This window comes from Dermacentor silvarum, chromosome 9 (genome assembly GCF_013339745.2).
Source record: "Dermacentor silvarum isolate Dsil-2018 chromosome 9, BIME_Dsil_1.4, whole genome shotgun sequence".
NCBI classification, from domain to species: Eukaryota; Metazoa; Arthropoda; class Arachnida; order Ixodida; family Ixodidae; genus Dermacentor; species Dermacentor silvarum.
Window position 1 is genome coordinate 158,763,853 of NC_051162.1, and position 19,754 is coordinate 158,783,606.

A 19,754-nucleotide genomic window follows, 5' to 3' on the forward strand; every position below is an offset into this window, starting at 1 on the left:
AATCGAGGACAAACTTATACAACAGGCTAGAAGGGTAAAGCAGGCCACCATTGTCCTTCATGCGTGTCAACATAGCTAGGTTTAGATTTTCAGCAGACTTCCTTTGCATAAGAAGAAGTTTCAGGCACTCTTCACATCCTGTCTTCAGTATACACTTCCGAGCTATGTACCCCGCTATATAAAACGTCACTGGCAGCTGTAACGCATGGTGCATGATCCGGCGCACTTTCTGTGAGCAACATCTGCGCGGCGGCTATGTTGCCATTATCTATAAATTTTTCCTTCAGGTGCTGTTTCCCAGATGAAAAATTGTCGGTGCCAGAATTTGCGGGCAAAAGGGCGTGCAGAACTGCAGGCTCACAGTTGCCCTTTGACACTGAGTGGGCAAGATTGTTGAAGCTCAAGCAGTTTACGGTGGTAATGAACTGCTGTGGTGTTGGATGTGTATTACATCCAGATGACTGCCTGACAATACCAAAAACATGCTCAACAGGATCTTGGCTTCCTCTGGACGTCATAAGGTACTTGTAGCCTAGTTTCTCAGTGAGGTACTGAAGCAGAGAAAGCACACTTGAAACTGTCACTCGCAGCCCTGTGGCTGTAGACTGGCTCAAGAACCCTTTCTGTCCCTTCGTGTGGACTTCCCACGATGACAGAAACTCTTGAAACGACCGCAGCTTGTCAACAGATACTGAGTTTGGGCGCAGAGCTTCAGCTGGGAATCGTGATGTCATGACTTGCACAAGGTTATGGATGATCCTGTGAAACGAACGAAAGAAGGATGGACTTGTGTTTGTAAGCAACGCTCTTAAGGACTGCTATATGCAAGGCGAAAGGTACAGTCACAATATAACCATAATGTGATGATGCTTACTTGAAAAACTTCAGTGTAGGTGTGATGTCACCACACGTATCCTCAATTCCATTCTTGTAGAGCTGTAGTCCATGAATCACTTTTTCTCCAAAAAGTTGAAAAGCCAACGATACCCTCATCCTTTCAAAATTGTTGGGGTTTGTGTGGCTTCCGGTAATTCCATGCATTGCCTGCAATGTTACGCTGGAACCATCCAGTGCCAAAGCTTTGCAGACAAATTGCAAAGATACCTGGAAGGAATATCAAAGTGAGCAACTGTTAGAAACAAACAGATACTAAGTGTATTAATAAAACTGCATGGTATTCAAGGAGACCACCAACAACTTACCCGGCCGTCGGGTGTTTCATAGTCTGACCTCAGCAGTCCATTCCGCAGGCACTTAATCAGGTGGGGAAAGTCTGACAAAAAATGAAGTTTGCACGTTGGGTCCACTGGATGCAATGTGCTGCACTTTGTTTCTGTCAGTGATGCTTTGATGCCCATTAAAGACCACATCTTCCGGTTCCAAGTGGCACCGTCGGACGTAATAAAATCAACTTTGAGTCCTGCCTTTTCAGCTAAAATGACAGCTTCAAGCATGATCTTTGTCAGCAGGTCCCCATTTACGTTTCCATGGGTTGCAAATGCAGCGAGTATTTGTGTCCACTTTCCCACAAAGGGCACAAAAATTACTACCATGCCATGATCACATACAGTGTGCTTATCTTTGTCAGACGTAAATTGACCCAAGTTGACGAAGCCATCAATGTGGCCCTCACTGTTTACCGACAGGTGCTCCGAGAGTTTCATCTCATCCACGATGAGGCCTCCGTGACATGAAAACTCGTCCTTAGTGCTTGTCTTTTGTTTCAGCACATCAAAAATTTTGTGGCTGAATCCAAACCCAGTTCTGTAACATTTCAAATATTTGCGAAGTGTAGTCTTACTAGGGAGGACTAAGATTTTTTCCCGTCTCAAATGCTCATACAACTTCGCACTTTTCAGCTTCATAATCAAACATTCGAGCACCCACTCATTCGAGAACATCATGCCTTTAGTACTCTTCCGTGACGAAGCTTTGAATATGTGCACAGTTGCCTCACGTTGCTTCTCTGGTAGGAGAGCTACTTTTGCATTCAATTCTTCTTCAGCAATTGCCACATTCTTGGCTAGCATTGCACTCTTTCTTTCTAGCATTGCAACTTTTTCTTTAGCACATGTGCCCGATTTTGAACACGTGCCGTCTTCTTTTTTTGTTGCGTCAATCGTGAAGAAAGGGTTTTCTTTGCAGGAAGGCGTACACGAGAATTAATGTACGACTTTCTTGTTAGTAACGCTTTCCTTAGGGAATTGCATTCTGTACACATTGGTCCTGCAAATAAACAAACAATGCAGGCGTTAAAATTGCACGCTCGAACATTTGAGGCAATGTGGAAACGTTATGGGCGTCATAATGCACTTTACGTCTACTTACCTTCAGAAGAAACTTTTTCCAAAGCAGCGCACACTGAACACGGATCGTCCAGCAGTGTTCGCTTCAGCTCGAAGTTTTGCGGTCAGCTGAGAAGAAAGCGGCTTGAATTCTTGTTTGTACATCGCTCCTTTGCAGACAAGACTTGATTCAGCTTCATCCAATACGGATGTGGCTTCAGAAAGAGATCGCACGGGTTTTTCGTCACACAACACACCCTGATAGAAAACTTCGGCGACAATTTCCCCTTCAGTGAACGTAAAGCACACAGCTTTTTCATGAGAAATCTCCAGCTTTGTATGCTTGCTTATCGATGTCGTCGCAAATATCATACCGCAGTGGCCATCTGTTTCTATACGACACCAGTACTTTTCGGGAACTTCAACCATGCGAATGGCTTCAATTGAGAGCCGTGCACTAGTGGCGACAGTCAGGTTTCGAACATGTATACTATCCATTTCACCACTGTCGTAGACTTCATCAGGTGCATCAGGCTTGTGCTGCTTTTTGCTTCCGCCTTGAACAGGTTGTGCTGTTCTCCTTTTCCTCTCGGGCCTTTGCTTAGGTGCTGCGACGGAAAGGTACGCTGGACAACCTGGCAAAAGCGTTGGCACGGCGTCAGGTGCCAATGACGGTTTTCCTCTGGCAATGCGCACTTCACTGCCGTTAATCACGTGCACATATTCGCGCATAATATACCTTGGCTCGAAATGGTACTCGCACACCGCTGACGACTTGGTCAGAGGCTTGTCATCTCTCCGGAGGTTACGCTCCCACTTTTTGCGGAGATCCTCGTCCCTAGGAGCAGCGAACAAACGAGAGTTTTAGTATAGCGGAAAACGCTTACGTTAGCGTGCGACACAACGCTAACGTAAAGAAAGGCTGCACTGCCCGGTACAAGGTAGTGTTTTAGAATAGCGGAACGGAGCAAAACGCTAACGCTAACGCAAATACACTTGGGCGCCATCTCGAGGCGGATACAGCAAACACGAGCAAACCCTCTCGTTAAGCCTACTCCGCCGCTAATCGAGAACGTATATCGAAAACAACGCCCATTTGTCACCTGTACGCTGCTGTCGAAGCATCCTCGCACAATTCTAAAGCAAACACGAGCATTAGTGGGGAACGAATGAGCCGAACAGTGCAGGCCGATGACTCGATAGATCCGAAGTGGACGGCTCTCGCTTCAACAGGCGCCGCCATCTTGCCCTACGTACGGAATCCCTTGCGTGCGTTAGCAGCGCGTACGTACGTAAGAGTTCTGGCTACGTTTACGTTCTGCGCATGCGCAGTTTGCAGCACGCAACGCTAACGTTAACGCTAAATCCTTGCGTTTGCTGTTTTCCGCTATACTAAAACTCCCTAAAGACGCCTTCGGAGAGCCCGGGTAGCCGCTCCGGCAACCCGGAGCAAAACAGTGCGAGTCCGTCCTCCGTTTCTGCATCTCGCGAACCTCGCTATTCAAAATGTCCGCACGGCACTCGAGTAATTTTTGAGGACACAGAAGTACATACACGTGTAGTCGTCAACTCGTGGATGCCGACGCAGCGGTTCGCGAGAATGGAGCAGCAGTGCCCACATGTGCCGTCCGCTCACTCACTAGGAAAATAGGGTGCCTCGATGACCAGCGCCGCCGTCCAGGGTGGAGACAACCCCGCTGGCGCCGCCATATTGTGTCACACGAGCTGAGACTCAGCTACGCTTGCGTTCATAAAGTGTTACTCGCGGCGCGCTTCCAAGTGCTTTGCCTTGATGAGGATTTTTTATCGGTGTCCCACCTGCATATCTTTATAACCAATAGCCGTTAACTCGTCGAAGGTCGAAGACGTAAATGTATGGCGCCGGGAACATGCCCCAAGTTGCCTAATTCAATCACATTTAATATGCCGTGTGTATGTTTAAAATACGCACTATTTTTTTTGCGCTTCGATGCTTGGTATATAAGGTTTGCGACCCCCTGTGTGTGGAAGTTTTTCTTTTTCGCTGTTGTATTTTGGTTTACACGTCACGCCTCCTTTACCGTAGCCAGCCACTCGGCCACGGCGGTTAGTTTCCCTTGCGTTGCGCGTGCTCTTCGCGTTCGTTGCAATTATTTGACGATATCTACGTGCAATTTTGCCCACAAAACTGTGTGCTGACAGGATTAAGCTGGTGTAAAAATAACTGCGATGTGAAAATAAGGTTTAGTTAGTGCTGTAGAGAAAAATGTTACGTAACTTGTCTGTGTCAATCTTGCGTAGTACACACAAGAAACCAAACGATGCACAAAATACATTTACTTAGCAATGTCTAGTACAGTCAATCATGAAAGAGATATGTACATGAAAAATGATATGTACTGTGTGGCGCCTGAAGGTTATGTTGAAAGACGAGATAAAAAAAATCGCAAGGTAGGCTCGACACACACAATTCGGGATAGGGAGAGTTTTTTTTAATTTATTCATTACATGGGGGGGGGGGGGGGGGGTTCAAGTGAGTACATCAACCTTATTACACACAATATAAATCGAAAACAAGAATGCAAACAAGAAAACGCAACCGCGGGTAATATTAATCAAGATATCCAGCCAGAATACATACATCAGCTACCATCGAATACGTCGCATCAGCCAAACACATCGATGGCGAGTACAGAACATTTCATAAAAAACCATTAGAACACTGATAACTACATTGAAAAAATAAACAACACTGCATACATATCACGTACAAAAACCGTAAATGAAACTTACAGATTAGCAATGTTTTTCACTTCGAAAATATAGTCCATGATGATGTAGGGCTGTTGACTTTAACAGACGGCGCCCATCCTGTCGATTTCCCTCGTACTGGTCCTCTTCAAAGTGTTTCTAAGTACAGGTAAAACAACAAAAGTGATTATTGATATGAAAAGTTGCCTTGTAAATACAGAGAACCCATTACAGTGCTTAAAAATAAATTCTAGCAGAAGCAATGCTGTATTACCTCGCTTCACACGTTTCGAAGAAATGCACAGGCTACAACAGACACCATGCCAGAAAGCGCCGAAACATTTCGGTCCCATGATGCCCCTTAACTCTACTACACCTGGGCATACCGTGCACCGGTATTTAAAGACCATCACAGTACCCACTACGATCGGGAATGAGCACGAATGACCATCGGCTTACGAGCACCACGCTACAAATATGTACAAGTCTAAAAAATCAGCTATGTAACGTAACACCCTGAGGTCCGCAAGATATCTCCTGAGAAATCAGAGAAAATCACAATGTTTCGCTTACCACGTACAAAACAGCCGCTCTCCCCAGACGAAGCACTGCGTTCTTTAGTCCCAAATAACCAGTACCGAAAAAAAAAAGAAACAAGAGACACACACGATGTGTGCTTCCCATGAAAAAGGAAAATAGGTGGCTTGCCGCTTACGTGACGATTCGTAGCTAATGTAAGACTATTTCGCGGCTAAGCATCTTCGTCAGTCCTTAAAATAAGGGTACAGACTGCGCCCATCAAAACGAAAAAAGCCTATGCGACGCGCGCTCGCAAACCATACGCTACTCAGCATCGGTGCAGTGCTTAGTTCGTGAGCGAACGTAGGTACGTGAGCGAGGATCAGAGAATACTTTCTTATTTAAATGAAAAACACGGTGCGGTAGTCTAAACATTCTTGACACTTACCTCGCAAATGCAGGAGTTATCCGTTGCCTTCCAGTGATCGTGCTTTACTTGGGCTTCCCATCTCTTCCGTCGCTCTGGGTCCCGGGGGAAGCGAAAACAACCCAGTCCTTTACGCGTCGATCCGGCGCACTTGGGAACACAACAGCCCGTCATGTCGACACGATGCACTTGATAGCTTGTCAGTCATGCGGCTGAACACTGTCTAGCAAGTAGAAGCGTCCGCGAAGCATCCGCGCGCACTGTGCCTCGAACTCAGCACCGGCACCAAGCAATCGCAACGGCTCGCTGTGACACAATATGGCGTCGCAGCGAGAAAGCGGCGGCGCGGGGGCGGTCAAAGGTTGGCACCACCCTGAACGGCGGCGCTGGCATCGAGGCACCCTATAGGAAAAGGCGCACTAGCGCCACGGGAAACCCTAGCGGTGGTCCGTGGTGTTTCCGACCGCCGAGGGAGGCCGCGCAGCTTGCCGGTCGTGCCACTAGAGTTTATTTTTTTATTATTATATATAGTTCACTATAAGCTTAACGAACCACAGGGCCCGCGTGCTCTTGTGCATATGTGTGCGTGCGCGCGCGCGTGTGTACGTTTCGTCGCGATGACCGCCGCCGCTCATGAAAATAAAATGTGTTCGTACTTGTGATCAAAATTCTGTGTCACCTCTGCGTCTTGTGCTAAACAGCTTCGCTGGTCATCCACCTTCACAGAGTGGAATGCCTCGTGATTTTTTTTTTTTTTTGTCCTGTTGCACATGCTGCAGGTATTGCGCTACTCAACTCGTGCGCCGTGCTGTGCGACACAGCACTGGATGTGCCCGGCTGGGCTGATGAATACGTCGAGGTTGACGACGACGTGAGTCGCTCGGAACTGACGTCGAAGCCAACAAGGATGGGAAAGAGCCGAAAGTAAGGCAGTTTTGATGAAGAGCTTGAAGACGTTATATATATTGTAAAGATGAAGAGATGCACTGGGGCTAGGACAGCGAGCGCTAGGGCGATAGAAGATGACGAGGAGAGAATAGAACAGCCCATAGAGTTTTTCACTTATAGTGAGAAACTCTATGGAACAGCCGGCCCAGTGAACGGGTGCTGTGTCTGTGTCTCCTTGATTCCTTTACAATGGCGCAGTCTACAACGAACCTGCCTTAAGGCGTTCTGGCCTCGCACGGTTCTTCGGCGTGCCGGGTCCCTCCTGCCCAGGAACGCCGTCCACGCGCTTCCTCAAGTATGGAGCCCGCCACCCTAACACCGTCGCACGCACCCACCGCACCATCCGGGTACGGCGTTCAAGCCTCCTCGGTGGCTCTAGGGCAGGACTCTACCGGTCATCTCGTCCAAGCCATCGCCAAGCTGACACATCTCGAGGTTATGACAGACGCCTTCGCATCCGTCAGTGGTTACGCGCGGTTGCACCTCACACTGCAGACAGCGCTTCGGCCCTTCCGTCTTGGCCCGTCCTGCCTGGGAACGCCGTCCACGTTTCCCTTGGCGAGAATATCATCCCTGGCACAACTTCGACCCCCCCAGCCACCAAATCATGCCGTCGATGCTTCCTTGGTGGTAGAGCCGGCAGCCGCGACTCCCACAACGACCTTACTTTCCTTGGACACCGGCCCTGTTTCCTCGGGCAGCTGGACAGGTAGCCTGGCGGAGTTGAGCCGCTGCGACTTCCAGCAGCCGGCGTACGTAAAAATACCTCCTTCTCGCGGCTTTCAAGATATGACGTCATCCGTTCACACTATCAACGTCTTGGGTGATCGTCATGCTTGGCCAGACCACACAAGATGGCTGGTTGCATGCAGCAAAACGACTTTGCGGTGCCGCAAAAAGGCTTAGGACAACTAAGCAGGCATCAAGCAGCAGTCCTGGCCTGAATGGAGTGCAGCTCTAATAGCTGCTTTCTGCCCGCTTCCTTATGCCTGCGCGGCCCCTACCTCCCCGAGCACCAGCTGCGGCTCGTCGTCGTCGAAGATCGCGGCCGAGAATCAACGGTTCAGCAACAGCGGCAGCGAGTTGAGCCCTCAACCGCCACCGCATCAGTTACAGTCCTCCGGTTCGAGTTCCATGTCGGCGCCCACCACCATCAATATCGGACCTGGCAGCAAGGCCTCCAGGACAGTGTATGAAGCTGCATCAGCAGCAGCGTCGGTAAAAGAGGCATATGCGGCGACGACGCGGGTGATGTGCAGTATAGCGACCCTTGGGACACCGGCCCAGCCGCCGTGGCTCTGCGGCTGCTGAGGGCCGAAGATCAGCGAAAAAAAAAGGAAAACGCATATCCGCGAAGTGAACGATGATGAGTGGGCGAAGCACCGGGGGATCAATCGGGTAACCGTTAACTCCCCCCCCGTATATGTCTGTATATATATATATATATATATATATATATATATATACTGTACATGTGTACAATATATACAGCACTTATATAGCCCTTGTGTACCGCGGCGCCCCTAGCGGACTCCATGCAAACCAGAACTACGGAGAACTACGAGGGGGCAGGGGAGACAAGGCTCGGCCCTAAGGTGCTTCGCCCCGAAAAAGCCCCACTCCAGCACACGCCACCCCTGCTGCAGGGAGGGCGTTGTCCGCCGACGAGATGGCCCGCCAGCGGCACATTTACGAGACGGCGTTCGACTTGCGTGTCAAGCAGCGCGTTCCGGACCAGGGATTGGACCAAATGGCCCAGAGCCCTGTGGTACTCCTCCCTGGGCTGCAGCAGCAGCCGCATGCAGGCCCCCTCCACCCAGTGCCGTCGTCGTCCTCGTCTTCGGGAGTGTCAGTTATACCAGGTCGCAAGGGAGGCATCACAAGACAGCCTTCACTGCAGGATGCCTATTACCCGAAGCCACCACCGCACCAGGGGAGCAGTTACAGCACTTCGGCATTTTCTAGGGTTCAGCAGCAACCAGCACCAACAGCTCGTGGTTCCAGCAACAGTGGCAGTGGCGAGTTCCGATTCCTGCTACCCTGCAGAGGGCAGGGTTTGGCGTTCAAGCTTCAAGCGTCAGCGGCCGACAAGGCCAGTTACCAGAACAACCCATTACCACGGCCTCCTATTTCCGAGAACCCCTTTGCTGTCCCTATCGGTGCTGTCGCCGTTAAGCGCAGCATCCATGCAGGTGTGAAGGTGCGCCCTTCAAAGGCATGGTGGCCATCGCAACGAAGGGGAGCCGATGGCCCTGGCACCCGTGCTGCTCATTAGGTTCCGGTCTACATTCTCTGACAATGTGTGGTCATGCTTTTTTTTTCCGACAACAGTCGGCAAGACCTGCGACCAGCGCGCAACAGCCAGTGCCGCCCGCCAGAGAAGCTGGTTGCACGCTGGACGGCTCACCTACGACTATTTCACTCGCTGAACAAGTTGCCTCCATGTTAAGTGACGTGTTTGCAAGACACGCCGGAAACTTCCAGCGTGACCGAGTGTAAAGATGAAGAGATGCACTGGGGCTCGGGCGCTCGGAGAGAGAGAAAGAGAGAATAAACTTTAATAAAAAGAGCACGCGAACGCGTAGGCAGCTCCTCCGCTCTGCAGTGGGTGGTCCCCTCAGTCCAGGAGTGCAGCGGCCTTAGCCGCCCTTCTCGCTCGGTTGACCAGGTTGAGCTGGTCCGTCGAGTCGGAGCTGGACAGCGCTGCCTCCCATTGCCGTGTGGAGAGGTGTGTTATGGGTGTGAGCTGTTGTGTGTTTGCGCAAGCCCATACCATGCGGTATAGCGTTGCGCATTGATCGCAGTGTGGATATTTATAAGGATACAGCGCAGGGTGTAGGCCATGGCGTGGTAAAGACTCAAATGTGGATACGTGCTTGTTTAGAGTTTTAGCCATATTACGGCTTCCTCTCGCGTCAGAGCATTATGCGGGGGACGTAGTGTTCTTTGTGAAAGGTGATAGTGTTGTAGGATGTGCCTGTAGGTTAGTGGTATGGGATGGAACTGCTCTGCGCGGTAATCTCGCGGCTACCGGTGTGCATGCACTCGGGCGTAGGCGTGTGCCTGCTGAGTGCCGCGTAAGGACTCATGCCCCGGAGTCCACACGATTTGTATGTATGGTGGGAGCTGGTGCGCTCCATTCAGAATGCGATGTGCGGCCCTGAAAATTTTGGCCCGGGAATAATTTATGCATGCCGTCTGAGATTCCGTCAGAACTATGACGCAATCCCATGTGCGGTATCGTCGTGATGGCTAACGCTATCGCTAGTTCCTCTGCCTCCGCAGCGCTCACTCTGGAAACCGACGACGCATTTATTTCGGTCCTGTGATTGTCGACTACGCTGGTGACAAATGCGGTGCTTCTTGCGGTGCTGGCTGCGTCTGCGTACAAGACATTGGGGTGGTTTCCATACTTTCTCGCGAGCGCCTGCGCTCGGGCTTGTCTCCGTACGATGTGGAAGTTTAGGTGCATGTTCCTGGGAATCGGCGAGACGTGCATAGTTTCTTGTATTTGTGTTGGGATTTTGGTCAGTGCGCTGGTCTTCCGTACGGAATATCCAAGACGCAGCGTCCCGCTATTGTGCGTAGTAGTCTTTCCTTCTGGTTTACCAGGTGGGCCTCTATGATTTCCCGTGCGCTGTTGTACACCCCCGTCTCCTCGAGGCGAAAAGTAGCCGTTCCAGGTGGGAGTCCGAGCGCTTGTTTATATGCCTTGCGTATCAGCCGGTCGAGTACCTCCAGTTCCGCGTTACTGAAATTTAAATACGGTGCCGAGTACGCAATGCGGCTCACAATCAGAGCCTGCACTAGTCGGATAAGGTCCTGTTCCTTGAGTCCCCTCTTCCTGCTGGTAATTCGTTGAATCATGCGCAAGATCTGCGTGGTCGTGTGTTGTAGCTTCTGTAAGGCGTATCCTCCGCCCCCGTCCTTTTGCAAGTGTAAGCCGAGGACACGAAATCTATCTACCTTGGTAATTTCTCTAGGACCTATTCGCAGGAGGATGGTTGGTGCCGGGGCTGTTGATCGTCCTTGTGAGCGCTTCTCAATTATGAGGAGCTCCAACTTCTCCGGCGCGCATTGCAGTCTGCATGTGTCCGCGTAGCTTGCTACGACGTCTACTGCGTCCTGTAATGCCTCTTGTTGTTCTCCTATAGACCCTCCGACCGTCCATATCGTGACGTCTGCGTGCAATGCATTTCTGATCCCCGGTATTTGCTCGAGTGGGGCTGGGAGTTTCATCATGGCTACGTTGAAAAGTGTCGGCGACAGCACTGCTCCTTGTGGCGTTCCTCTGTTAGGTGTGTCTATTCGCTGTGACCTGACATTTCCCAGCCCTATTGTGGCTGTGCGATCTGTGAGAAAAGCCCTCACGTAGTTGTACGTTCGTCGGCCGCAATTCGTGTCACTTAGATTGGCTAGTATGGCTTCGGGCCCCACGTTGTCAAAGGCTCCCTTTAGTGCGCGCTAGGGCGATAGAAGACGACGAGGAGAGAATAGAACATGCAGCCGGCCCAGTGAACGGGTTCTGTGTCTGTGCCTCCTTGGTTCCTTTACAATATATATATATATATATATATATATATATATATATATATAATATTCGGTCTGCGTAAAAGATCATATATAAAGCTAACGAAGCAAATTGCAAGTTTTACGGACTTCGTTATATCATCCCGGTTTAACTGTTTATATATATATATATATATATATATATATATATATATATATATATACGCTTTGAAAATTAATATCTCAAAACTGGTGCAGTCCTGAGGATTTGTTCAAAGAATTCGTTATGCATCAATGCAAAAACAAATTATAATTTTCAAATAATCACAACTGTATATAGCCCAACTATCTATCCGCATCAATCAATCCACTTCTTCGAGCACTTCAGCTCAAAGAGTAGAACTTTGCTATCTGCCAATGACTATGTTTTACAAAATTGTGCTGAAACTAAAAAAAGAAAGAAAAAAGAAGACCGACCTGGCATAATACGTTGCGTGTGACCTGCGAATGTTTCACCGCACGCTGCGCGTATATACCGCGGTGCGGATTCGGTTAATTTCGTAGTGCTGATGGTTTTCGTTTGCCGGTCTTGTCCAAAGCCGAAATTAAGCGGGCCTTAATTTCGGCTGGGGTCGCGAATGGCAACTTCCACCGATGCATCCACCAGTGCCCCCCCCCCGCTTACTTAATAGAAAAGGATCGCCTGACTAGGAACATGTGCAGTTTGTTCCCACGCAGGGAATGCGGGTTGTTTCTATAGGCGGAATTCCTGGTCGTGTTCAAACACACAGTTTCACAAAGCTGATTTTAAAAAAAATGCGCGTGAGTGTAAAAAAAGAGTGCCAGTTCCTGGCTTTCGATCTCAGCGTCGGGATTAACCCATATGCATCTGTGCTGCTGCTCTTCTCCAATATTCACGCCACCACTTCATTCCTTCCTTTCCTATCTATCTATCTATCTATCTATCTATCTATCTATCTATCTATCTATCTATCTATCTATCTATCTATCTATCTATCTATATCTATCTATCTATCTATCTATCTATCTATCTATCTATCTATCTATCTATCTATCTATCTATAAATAGATAGATAGCATTCAACAAAAAGTTAATTGTTACATTTGAGTTAATTGGGCTGCTGACATCGATAATTGTCATCTCACTTTGTGCCACCCTGGCCACATAACTTATTTGCATAGGTGGTCTTTGCGTGCCTCCCAGTGCCTAATTTTAAGAAAACCATGAAGCTTAATTTTGAACACCCTGTGTATTTTTCTTAGCATCTTGGAAATGAAAAGCAAGAAGCGACTGCAGAAATCAGAACAACCACTGACTCTTCAAGTTCTTCTTTTGACTTTAACCTACCTATTCTCAGGTAGTGGTTAATTTAATTTCCATTCTTTTTTAAAATATTCACAACTATTATTTTGGCTTCCTGATTCATGACCGATCCTTCTAGACTGGGTGTATCATATATGCTCATTGCCACATAACACGCTACATCTACATCGACATCTGCCTTTTGAAGCTCTCGCTTCGCCATTATAAGTTGAACCTGGATGCGGTCTTCAGTTTTATGGTGGAATGGACGGATATCCGGCTCTTCCTGCATTTTTGTCACGGATATAGCGATCTTTTATGCAGGCGTGCGCCGTGCACATTTCCCCAAAATGCAATGTTGATGCGAGATGTTTTCGCCCCAGTTCATTGCAAGTTTTAACGAAGGCCTGTACTAGATGTAACGGAATACTAACCATTGCTGTATACTTGGGCTAGGCACGTGGCACGTCCTTGTTTCTTTATTATTATTATTATTATTATTATTATTATTATTATTATTATTATTATTATTATTATTATTATTATTATTATTATTATTATTATTACAACGAAAGCTGCATATAGCTAGGCGAAACGAAAAACCGTTCGTCCCATGTTTCGATAAACGTCTCCATTGGATGCGCCGTCAGTTACGTCGTTCTCTGCGTTGCACCCAAGCGCGCGCGCCATTGGCAGCGCTGTTAGTGACGTCGTTAGCGAACACGTTCCCGCCATTGCCACGTTGACGCTGCTCTGCCCGCAACGCCGCTTCCTCGGCTCGCCGTTGTCACATGCGTTCGATATCTCGAGTTAGCTCGGCGTCGTGGTTAGCAGCATCCGCCCGCCATTGGCGCTTGCGTTCCACGTCGCGATTTCAACGTGGATGTTTCGTCGCAGCCAAAGCCAAAGTACCGCTTGAGAAACTCCCGCCGAAAGCGGGCGTTGGCCCCGGCGGACGCGTTCCTGCCATTGCCACGTTGACGCTGCTCTGCCCGCAACGCCGCCTCCTCGGACTCGCCGTTGTCACATGCGTTCGATATCTCGAGTTAGCTCGGCGTCGTGGTTAGCAGCATTCGCCCGCCATTGGCGCTTGCGTTCCACGAGAAACACAAACATATGTAACCAATAATTGAGAAACGCTTCAATACAGCGTCGGGATTAACCCACTGCTAAACACCGGGGCCGCATGTTTCAGCTTTGCTGGTTAACCATCTGTACGGAGTGATTGGGCGGTGTTTTTTAAAATTATTATTATTATATTATTACTGCTGTTTTTCCCAGCTCAGAAAGACAACAGTAGTTAGAAAATTAACGCCTACGCTGTGCCGCGTGATTTTTTTTCCTTGGTATGCGAGAGCTACTGAAACTTTTTCCATTTTTTGTGATTACACAATAATTATTAATAAATAAATAATTAATTAATTTTACACACCACTACAGGGTTGAAGTAAGGCATAGGTACATCATGGTGCAAATGTAAAGCCGTATCGAAACCCAATACAACGTGTAAAAACAAAAAAAAAAAACAATAGGTAAAATGCAGAAGAAACGATGTTATTAGGAATGTGGTCAAAAGGCAGTTTCGCCCGAAGGCGATGTATCGAAAGCAAGGCAAGGCTTAGCGTTGCGCTCGGAGCTTCTCACGACGCTGACTTGGTGAAGAGCGCAGTCAGTTGCAGGCCTCGCAACTCAATGGCGCCAGATGTGAGGCCGAAGGGAAATTTCTCAACGCTCAAAAAAAAAAAAAAAAAAAAAAGAAGGAGAAGCTAGAAAAGGTACATTTCCAACTTACGCAATTCATTGCCGCTTCTGCTTAAGTACAAGCACGTGTTCACATGGGCGGCAGGGTCTCACGATCATTAACCCTGAGCTGTAGGAGGCCGCGTCGCTCAGCTCCGACCCAGACCCACAGGGCCAGGTCATTCAGTGTTTGCTGAGGTTGTCGCCAGGGGGCTCCGCGGTGTACCACTCCTGCGCTTCATTCGCCATAAAGCTTTAACTCCACGTCACGTGGCCTCATGGAATGCGGAGTGGACTCAGCGACGACTTGCAGGACAAATGCAACGTACGCCTTGCGAATGGCGAATGAAGCATTGTGAGCAGTGGTGTTTGTACAGATAATTAATGGACACAGCGATTCGTGTTCAATGATTGAACACCTATGATGAACAGGTGATCAATCAATCAATCAATCAATCAATCAATCACCCCCACACTGGGACTGTGAGGCCCTTGCGCCCAGTCAATCCGGCGACAGGCCGTTTTTTTTTCGTTTTTTAAAAATGTAATTTGTCTTGTAAATGTGCTCTGTTCCTTCCTCAGTCAGGGTCAAAGATGTGAGGGTGACTCTTCATTGCGCCTATTCGGCGAGACACTGAGATCGAACTTGGAGGAAGAGGCAAACAGGCTATAGGGTACTGGCACCTGAGCGACTGCCATGCGATAACGTTATCGTGATTATCAGCATTGCAGTGCGTGAAGGATCGTTGCTGTCGTTTCTTAACGGCGACGATATGGGAAGTTTGGCTTCTGAAGACCCCGCTATCCCAAAATCGTAGCTAACACGCGCACGTATTAAGAACACTGCACGAGAGAACAGTATAAATTGAAAAAAAAAAATACGAAGAAATAATCGAAACCTTCCACAATCCCGTGGAGTGAAACTACCCTAATTATGCTCTACAATTACACAACGGAGTTGATAAGAACTGTGAATTTTTGCGCGCATAATGCAAAGTCAGAGTATGACCTGTGATAAGCAATTTTTTTTAATTATGGGGTGCTACGTGCCAAAACCACCATCTGATTATTAAGGCACGCCGTAGGGGGGGACTCCGGAATAATTTGGACCACCTGAGGTTCTTTAACGGGAACGTAAATTTAAGTACACGGGCATTTTCTTCATTTCGCCCCCATCGAAATGCGGCCGCCGTGGCCGGGATTTCACACCGCGACCTTCTGCTTAGCAGCCCAACACCATAACCACTATGCAACCACGGTGGGTATAAGTACAATTATTATACTTATGATCAAATACATCAATTCAAAGCAGAGCGTACAAAAATTCAGCGACGTGAAAACATTGTCAGGATAATAAAATGAGATGAAATAAGAAAGAGCACACGAAAACGTCAAATGGTACGACAAAGTCAGCATGGCATTGTTGCGAGGCAAAGTTTACGTCACTTATATTATACTATTCACATGGAACTAATGAGATCACTGTCCACAAGAAAACCGCGCTATATCTAAGGCGTCAACAAGATCACGAAGTTGTCTCCCGATGCTGGTTGAATTGTAGACATTCGATCAAGGACGCGTTCTACAGAGGCTTCCGAGGTGCCAGGGTCTGCGCAGTCGGAAGAGGGTCTTTTCCGTATGCGACATAGAAAACGGTCTGTATGCAACATCTAGACGTAAACAATGCAAGAATGGGTTTAAAGCCAGGACTGTACTCGAGTTACAAAGCACATTAAAGCCCCTGCAATGCCATGTACCGTAGGTCGCCACGTTCGGTTACACAGTCTCCGTCATTGGCCCAGTTTTTATTACACCATCTCCTGAATAGGCCCAGTTTGCTGTTACATTGTGTCCAAGGTCGGCCCTCTTTATTCGGCAGGAAAATGACGAAAACACAGAAAAACTAACAGAAAAAAAGGGAAGGGAAGCGGCGGGGGAGGGCAGTCTTCAGTAATGCTTTAGGTGCTTTAGGTCGGGCCAACAAGCGAGGCATGGCTAAGTTTCACGTCATTCTGAGCAGCTGTTTTTTTTTTATTTGGCACGAACAAGAAAACTACAAGAGGAATGCAAAACATTTTGAAGGCGTTTTCTGGCAGTCTGAGTGTATTTCATACACTGAGACTTTTATGGCTAGTTATTATTATGAAAATATTTTGCTCATCTTTAGAATTCTATTACCTGTACAGACAAAACTGCTTTTATATTGTATAAATACGTCAAACTTTTTCATTGTTGCTCGTAGTGTCATTTATATTTCGTTGTTCTCACCAGGAAACCGATTCTCCTTCTTTTCTTTTTCTCTGTCGCTCTCTTTTTTCTTTTTCGCACGCGGTGGTCTGTGTCTGCGATTGCTGACGCCGTATCGGATGCGCCTGCACGCATGTCTAGCAGCAACCTGTGAAGCTTGCTTTTCCACTACAAGGGTGTTTGTGTGGGGAAGCCCAACTTTAAAATTATTTCTGCTTTGCGTGCATGATACCTACACTATGTTTCACGCGTAGCAGGCAGCAGCACTACGAAGCCTAGACAGACTTATCTATCTATCTATCTATATCTATCTATCTATCTATCTATCTATCTATCTATCTATCTATCTATCTATCTATCTATCTATCTATCTATCTATCTATCTATCTATCTATCTATCTATCTATCTATCTATCTATCTATCTATCTATCTATCTATCTATCTATCTTCTATCTATCTATCTATCTATCTATCTATCTATCTATCTATCTATCTATCTATCTATCTATCTATCTATCTATCTATCTATCTATCTATCTATCTATCTATCTATCTATCTATCTATCTGTGTGTCTGTCTCTCTACGTATCTGTCTGTCTGTTTATGTATATAACAGTTTTCCCGCCACCTTGGGTCACTGGGCAGTCTATGATCACCGGGCTACTGTGCTGACGGGACCGAGTTCGAAACCAGCCGTCCGGCCAACTTGGGTCATCAGTAGTAACATTGGGTATGTGCTGCTCTTCAGCGAACCTAGTTCACCCCATCTTGGGCCAGGTGAACCTCTCCATTATTCACGAAACCTCACTGTGACTTCATGGATGTCAATGTATTTCCTCAAATTTGGGCCCTTGCGGCGCTGTAAAACTGTTATCGGAACGTTCAGTCTTTGGCGCCTGTTAGGACACAATGCAGTCCAATTTTTTAGTGCGAAAAATAAAATTTATTCTATGCCTTAGCAGGCGACCGTCAAAATACATGACGCCATGGTCGGCCTTGGTGCGGGGACATCAAGGCCACCCGCCTTTCGTTTATGTGCCTTCCTGGCTTAATAAGCCCATTCTCACGATAACAGTTTTTTTTTTTTTTGGGGGGGGGGGGGGTGACGTTAATTTATTAGCACAGCCAAACTTAACTTTTTTTTCATTAGTGTTCCTCTAACTACGAAGCGAAATCAAACGTAATAATACGGTCCGCGAGAATTCAGTGGTCAGGTACAAAGTACACGTGGCAATATTATGTACATTTTTCGCAGCATCTACGGAATGAAAAGAAGGAAGCGACTGCGGAAGTCAAAACAACCACTGACTCTCCAAGTTCTCCTTCTTTTGATTTTAACCTACCTATTCTCTAGTGGTTAATGTAATTTCTTTCTTGTTTAAAAAATATATTCACAACTATTCTTTTTGGCTTCCCGATTCATGACCAATCCCCCTAGACTGGGTATATCATATATGCTCATTGCCATACAATACGCTACATCTACATCGTCATCTGCCTTTTTAAGCTCTCGCTTGAACTTGAACCTGGATGCGGTCTTCAGTTTCATGGTGGAATGGACGGATATCCGGCTCTTTCTGAATGTTTGTCACAAATACAGCGATGTTTTATGCAGGCGTGCGTCGTGCACATTTCCCCGAAATGCAAGGTTGATGCGAGATGTTTTCGCCCCAGTTCATTGCAAGTTTTAACGAAGGCCTGTCCTAGATGTAACGGAATACTAACAACTGCTGTAGGTATACTTGAACTAGGCACGTGGCTCGTACTTGTTTCTTTTTTATTATTATTAATACTGTTGTGGATCCCAACTCAGAAAGACAACAGTAGTTATAAAATTGACGTCTACGCCGCGCCGTGTGATTTAATTTTTTCTTGGTATTCGAGAGGTTCTCAAACCTTTCTCAGTTTTTGTGCGTGGAAATTAATTAAATAAATAAATTCGCGGGATCGAATCCCGGCCGTGGCGGCCGCATTTCGATGGAGGCGAAATGCAAGAACGCGCGTGTGCTTTCGTTGTAGTGCGCGTCAAAGAACCCCAGGTTGTAAACATTAATTCGAAGCCCTCCACTACGGCGTGCCTCATAATCAGAACTGGTTTTGGCACGCAAAACCCCAGAAAGAAGAAAGAACTAAATAAATAATTAATCACTTAATTCTACACTCCACTACAGGCTTCAAGCAGAGCGTAGGCACATCGTGGTGCAAATGCAAAGCCGAATAAAAACGCAATAGAAAGTCTAAAAACAATATCATAGTTAAAATACAGAAGAAACGGTGTTATTAGGAATATGGTCAAAAATGTAAATGAAAGAAAAAAATGTCGCAGTTTCACCCGAAAGGCGAAGCATCAATTGCGATAGCAAATTAGTAGAGAGCTATACGGAGTAAAGATAGTAGTTGTATCAGTTGTATAAACTCGGACATGTAGCAGCACCAGCAACGCGCAGAACTGTTGTGGACGCCGTCGGCGTTCTGCCCGCGTTCGCACCGAACACGCGCGGCGTTGGTGACTGTTGCCGGTGCCTCTGGCGGCGGCTCGGAGGTTTTCGACGAGTTCAGAACGGGACACTCGTCGAGCAGCGTCGGAAGTCTTTACCACCTTCTCGCCTCGCAACGTTTATATATATATGCATTCGGTGCCGCAGCTAAACGCCGCCTCCTCTCCCCCCCCCCCCCCCCCTCCGTTCCCCCGACGGCCTTTTGCGCGACGGAAGAAGTCGCGTTTGCTCTTCGCCGTGCGTTCGCTCCCTGAGAGACGCGGTTTCATTCGCACATATAGCATACGCCGCGCGGCGACGATTTCATCGCCGCTGAACTTCTTACGGAACCTCACGGCGACGGCGGTGACGACGGCAGAAATACGCTTGGAGTGTCCATATTGTTACGGAAGGATAGGAGGAAAGAAAAGAAGAAGATCGAGAGACACTGGCTGCTTCGCGTTGTTGCTGGTCAGCTATCTTGACCGCACTAACTCTACTTGTGTATATATTGTAAATACATGCAGCCTATACTCCCAACATCCCC

General features: G+C 47.6%; 1 protein-coding gene across 1 annotated transcript; it reads right to left on the minus strand.

Annotated features, from left to right (window-relative positions):
• Window positions 1-279: 279 nt before the first annotated feature.
• LOC125940334 (uncharacterized) lies at window positions 280-2,030 on the minus strand. The gene is made up of 2 exons (XM_049656403.1): window positions 875-2,030; window positions 280-759 (listed from the first exon to the last, which is right to left on the minus strand). Exon 1 carries the CDS (start codon window positions 2,028-2,030, stop codon window positions 1,179-1,181), a length of 852 nt encoding a protein of 283 aa, XP_049512360.1. The 3' UTR covers window positions 280-759; window positions 875-1,178.
• Window positions 2,031-19,754: the final 17,724 nt, after the last annotated feature.

Excerpts from the sequence above, each read along its gene's own strand:
- LOC125940334 (XM_049656403.1), bottom strand. The coding sequence starts at position 2,030 with ATGCTAGCCAAGAATGTGGCAATTGCTGAAGAAGAATTGAATGCAAAA.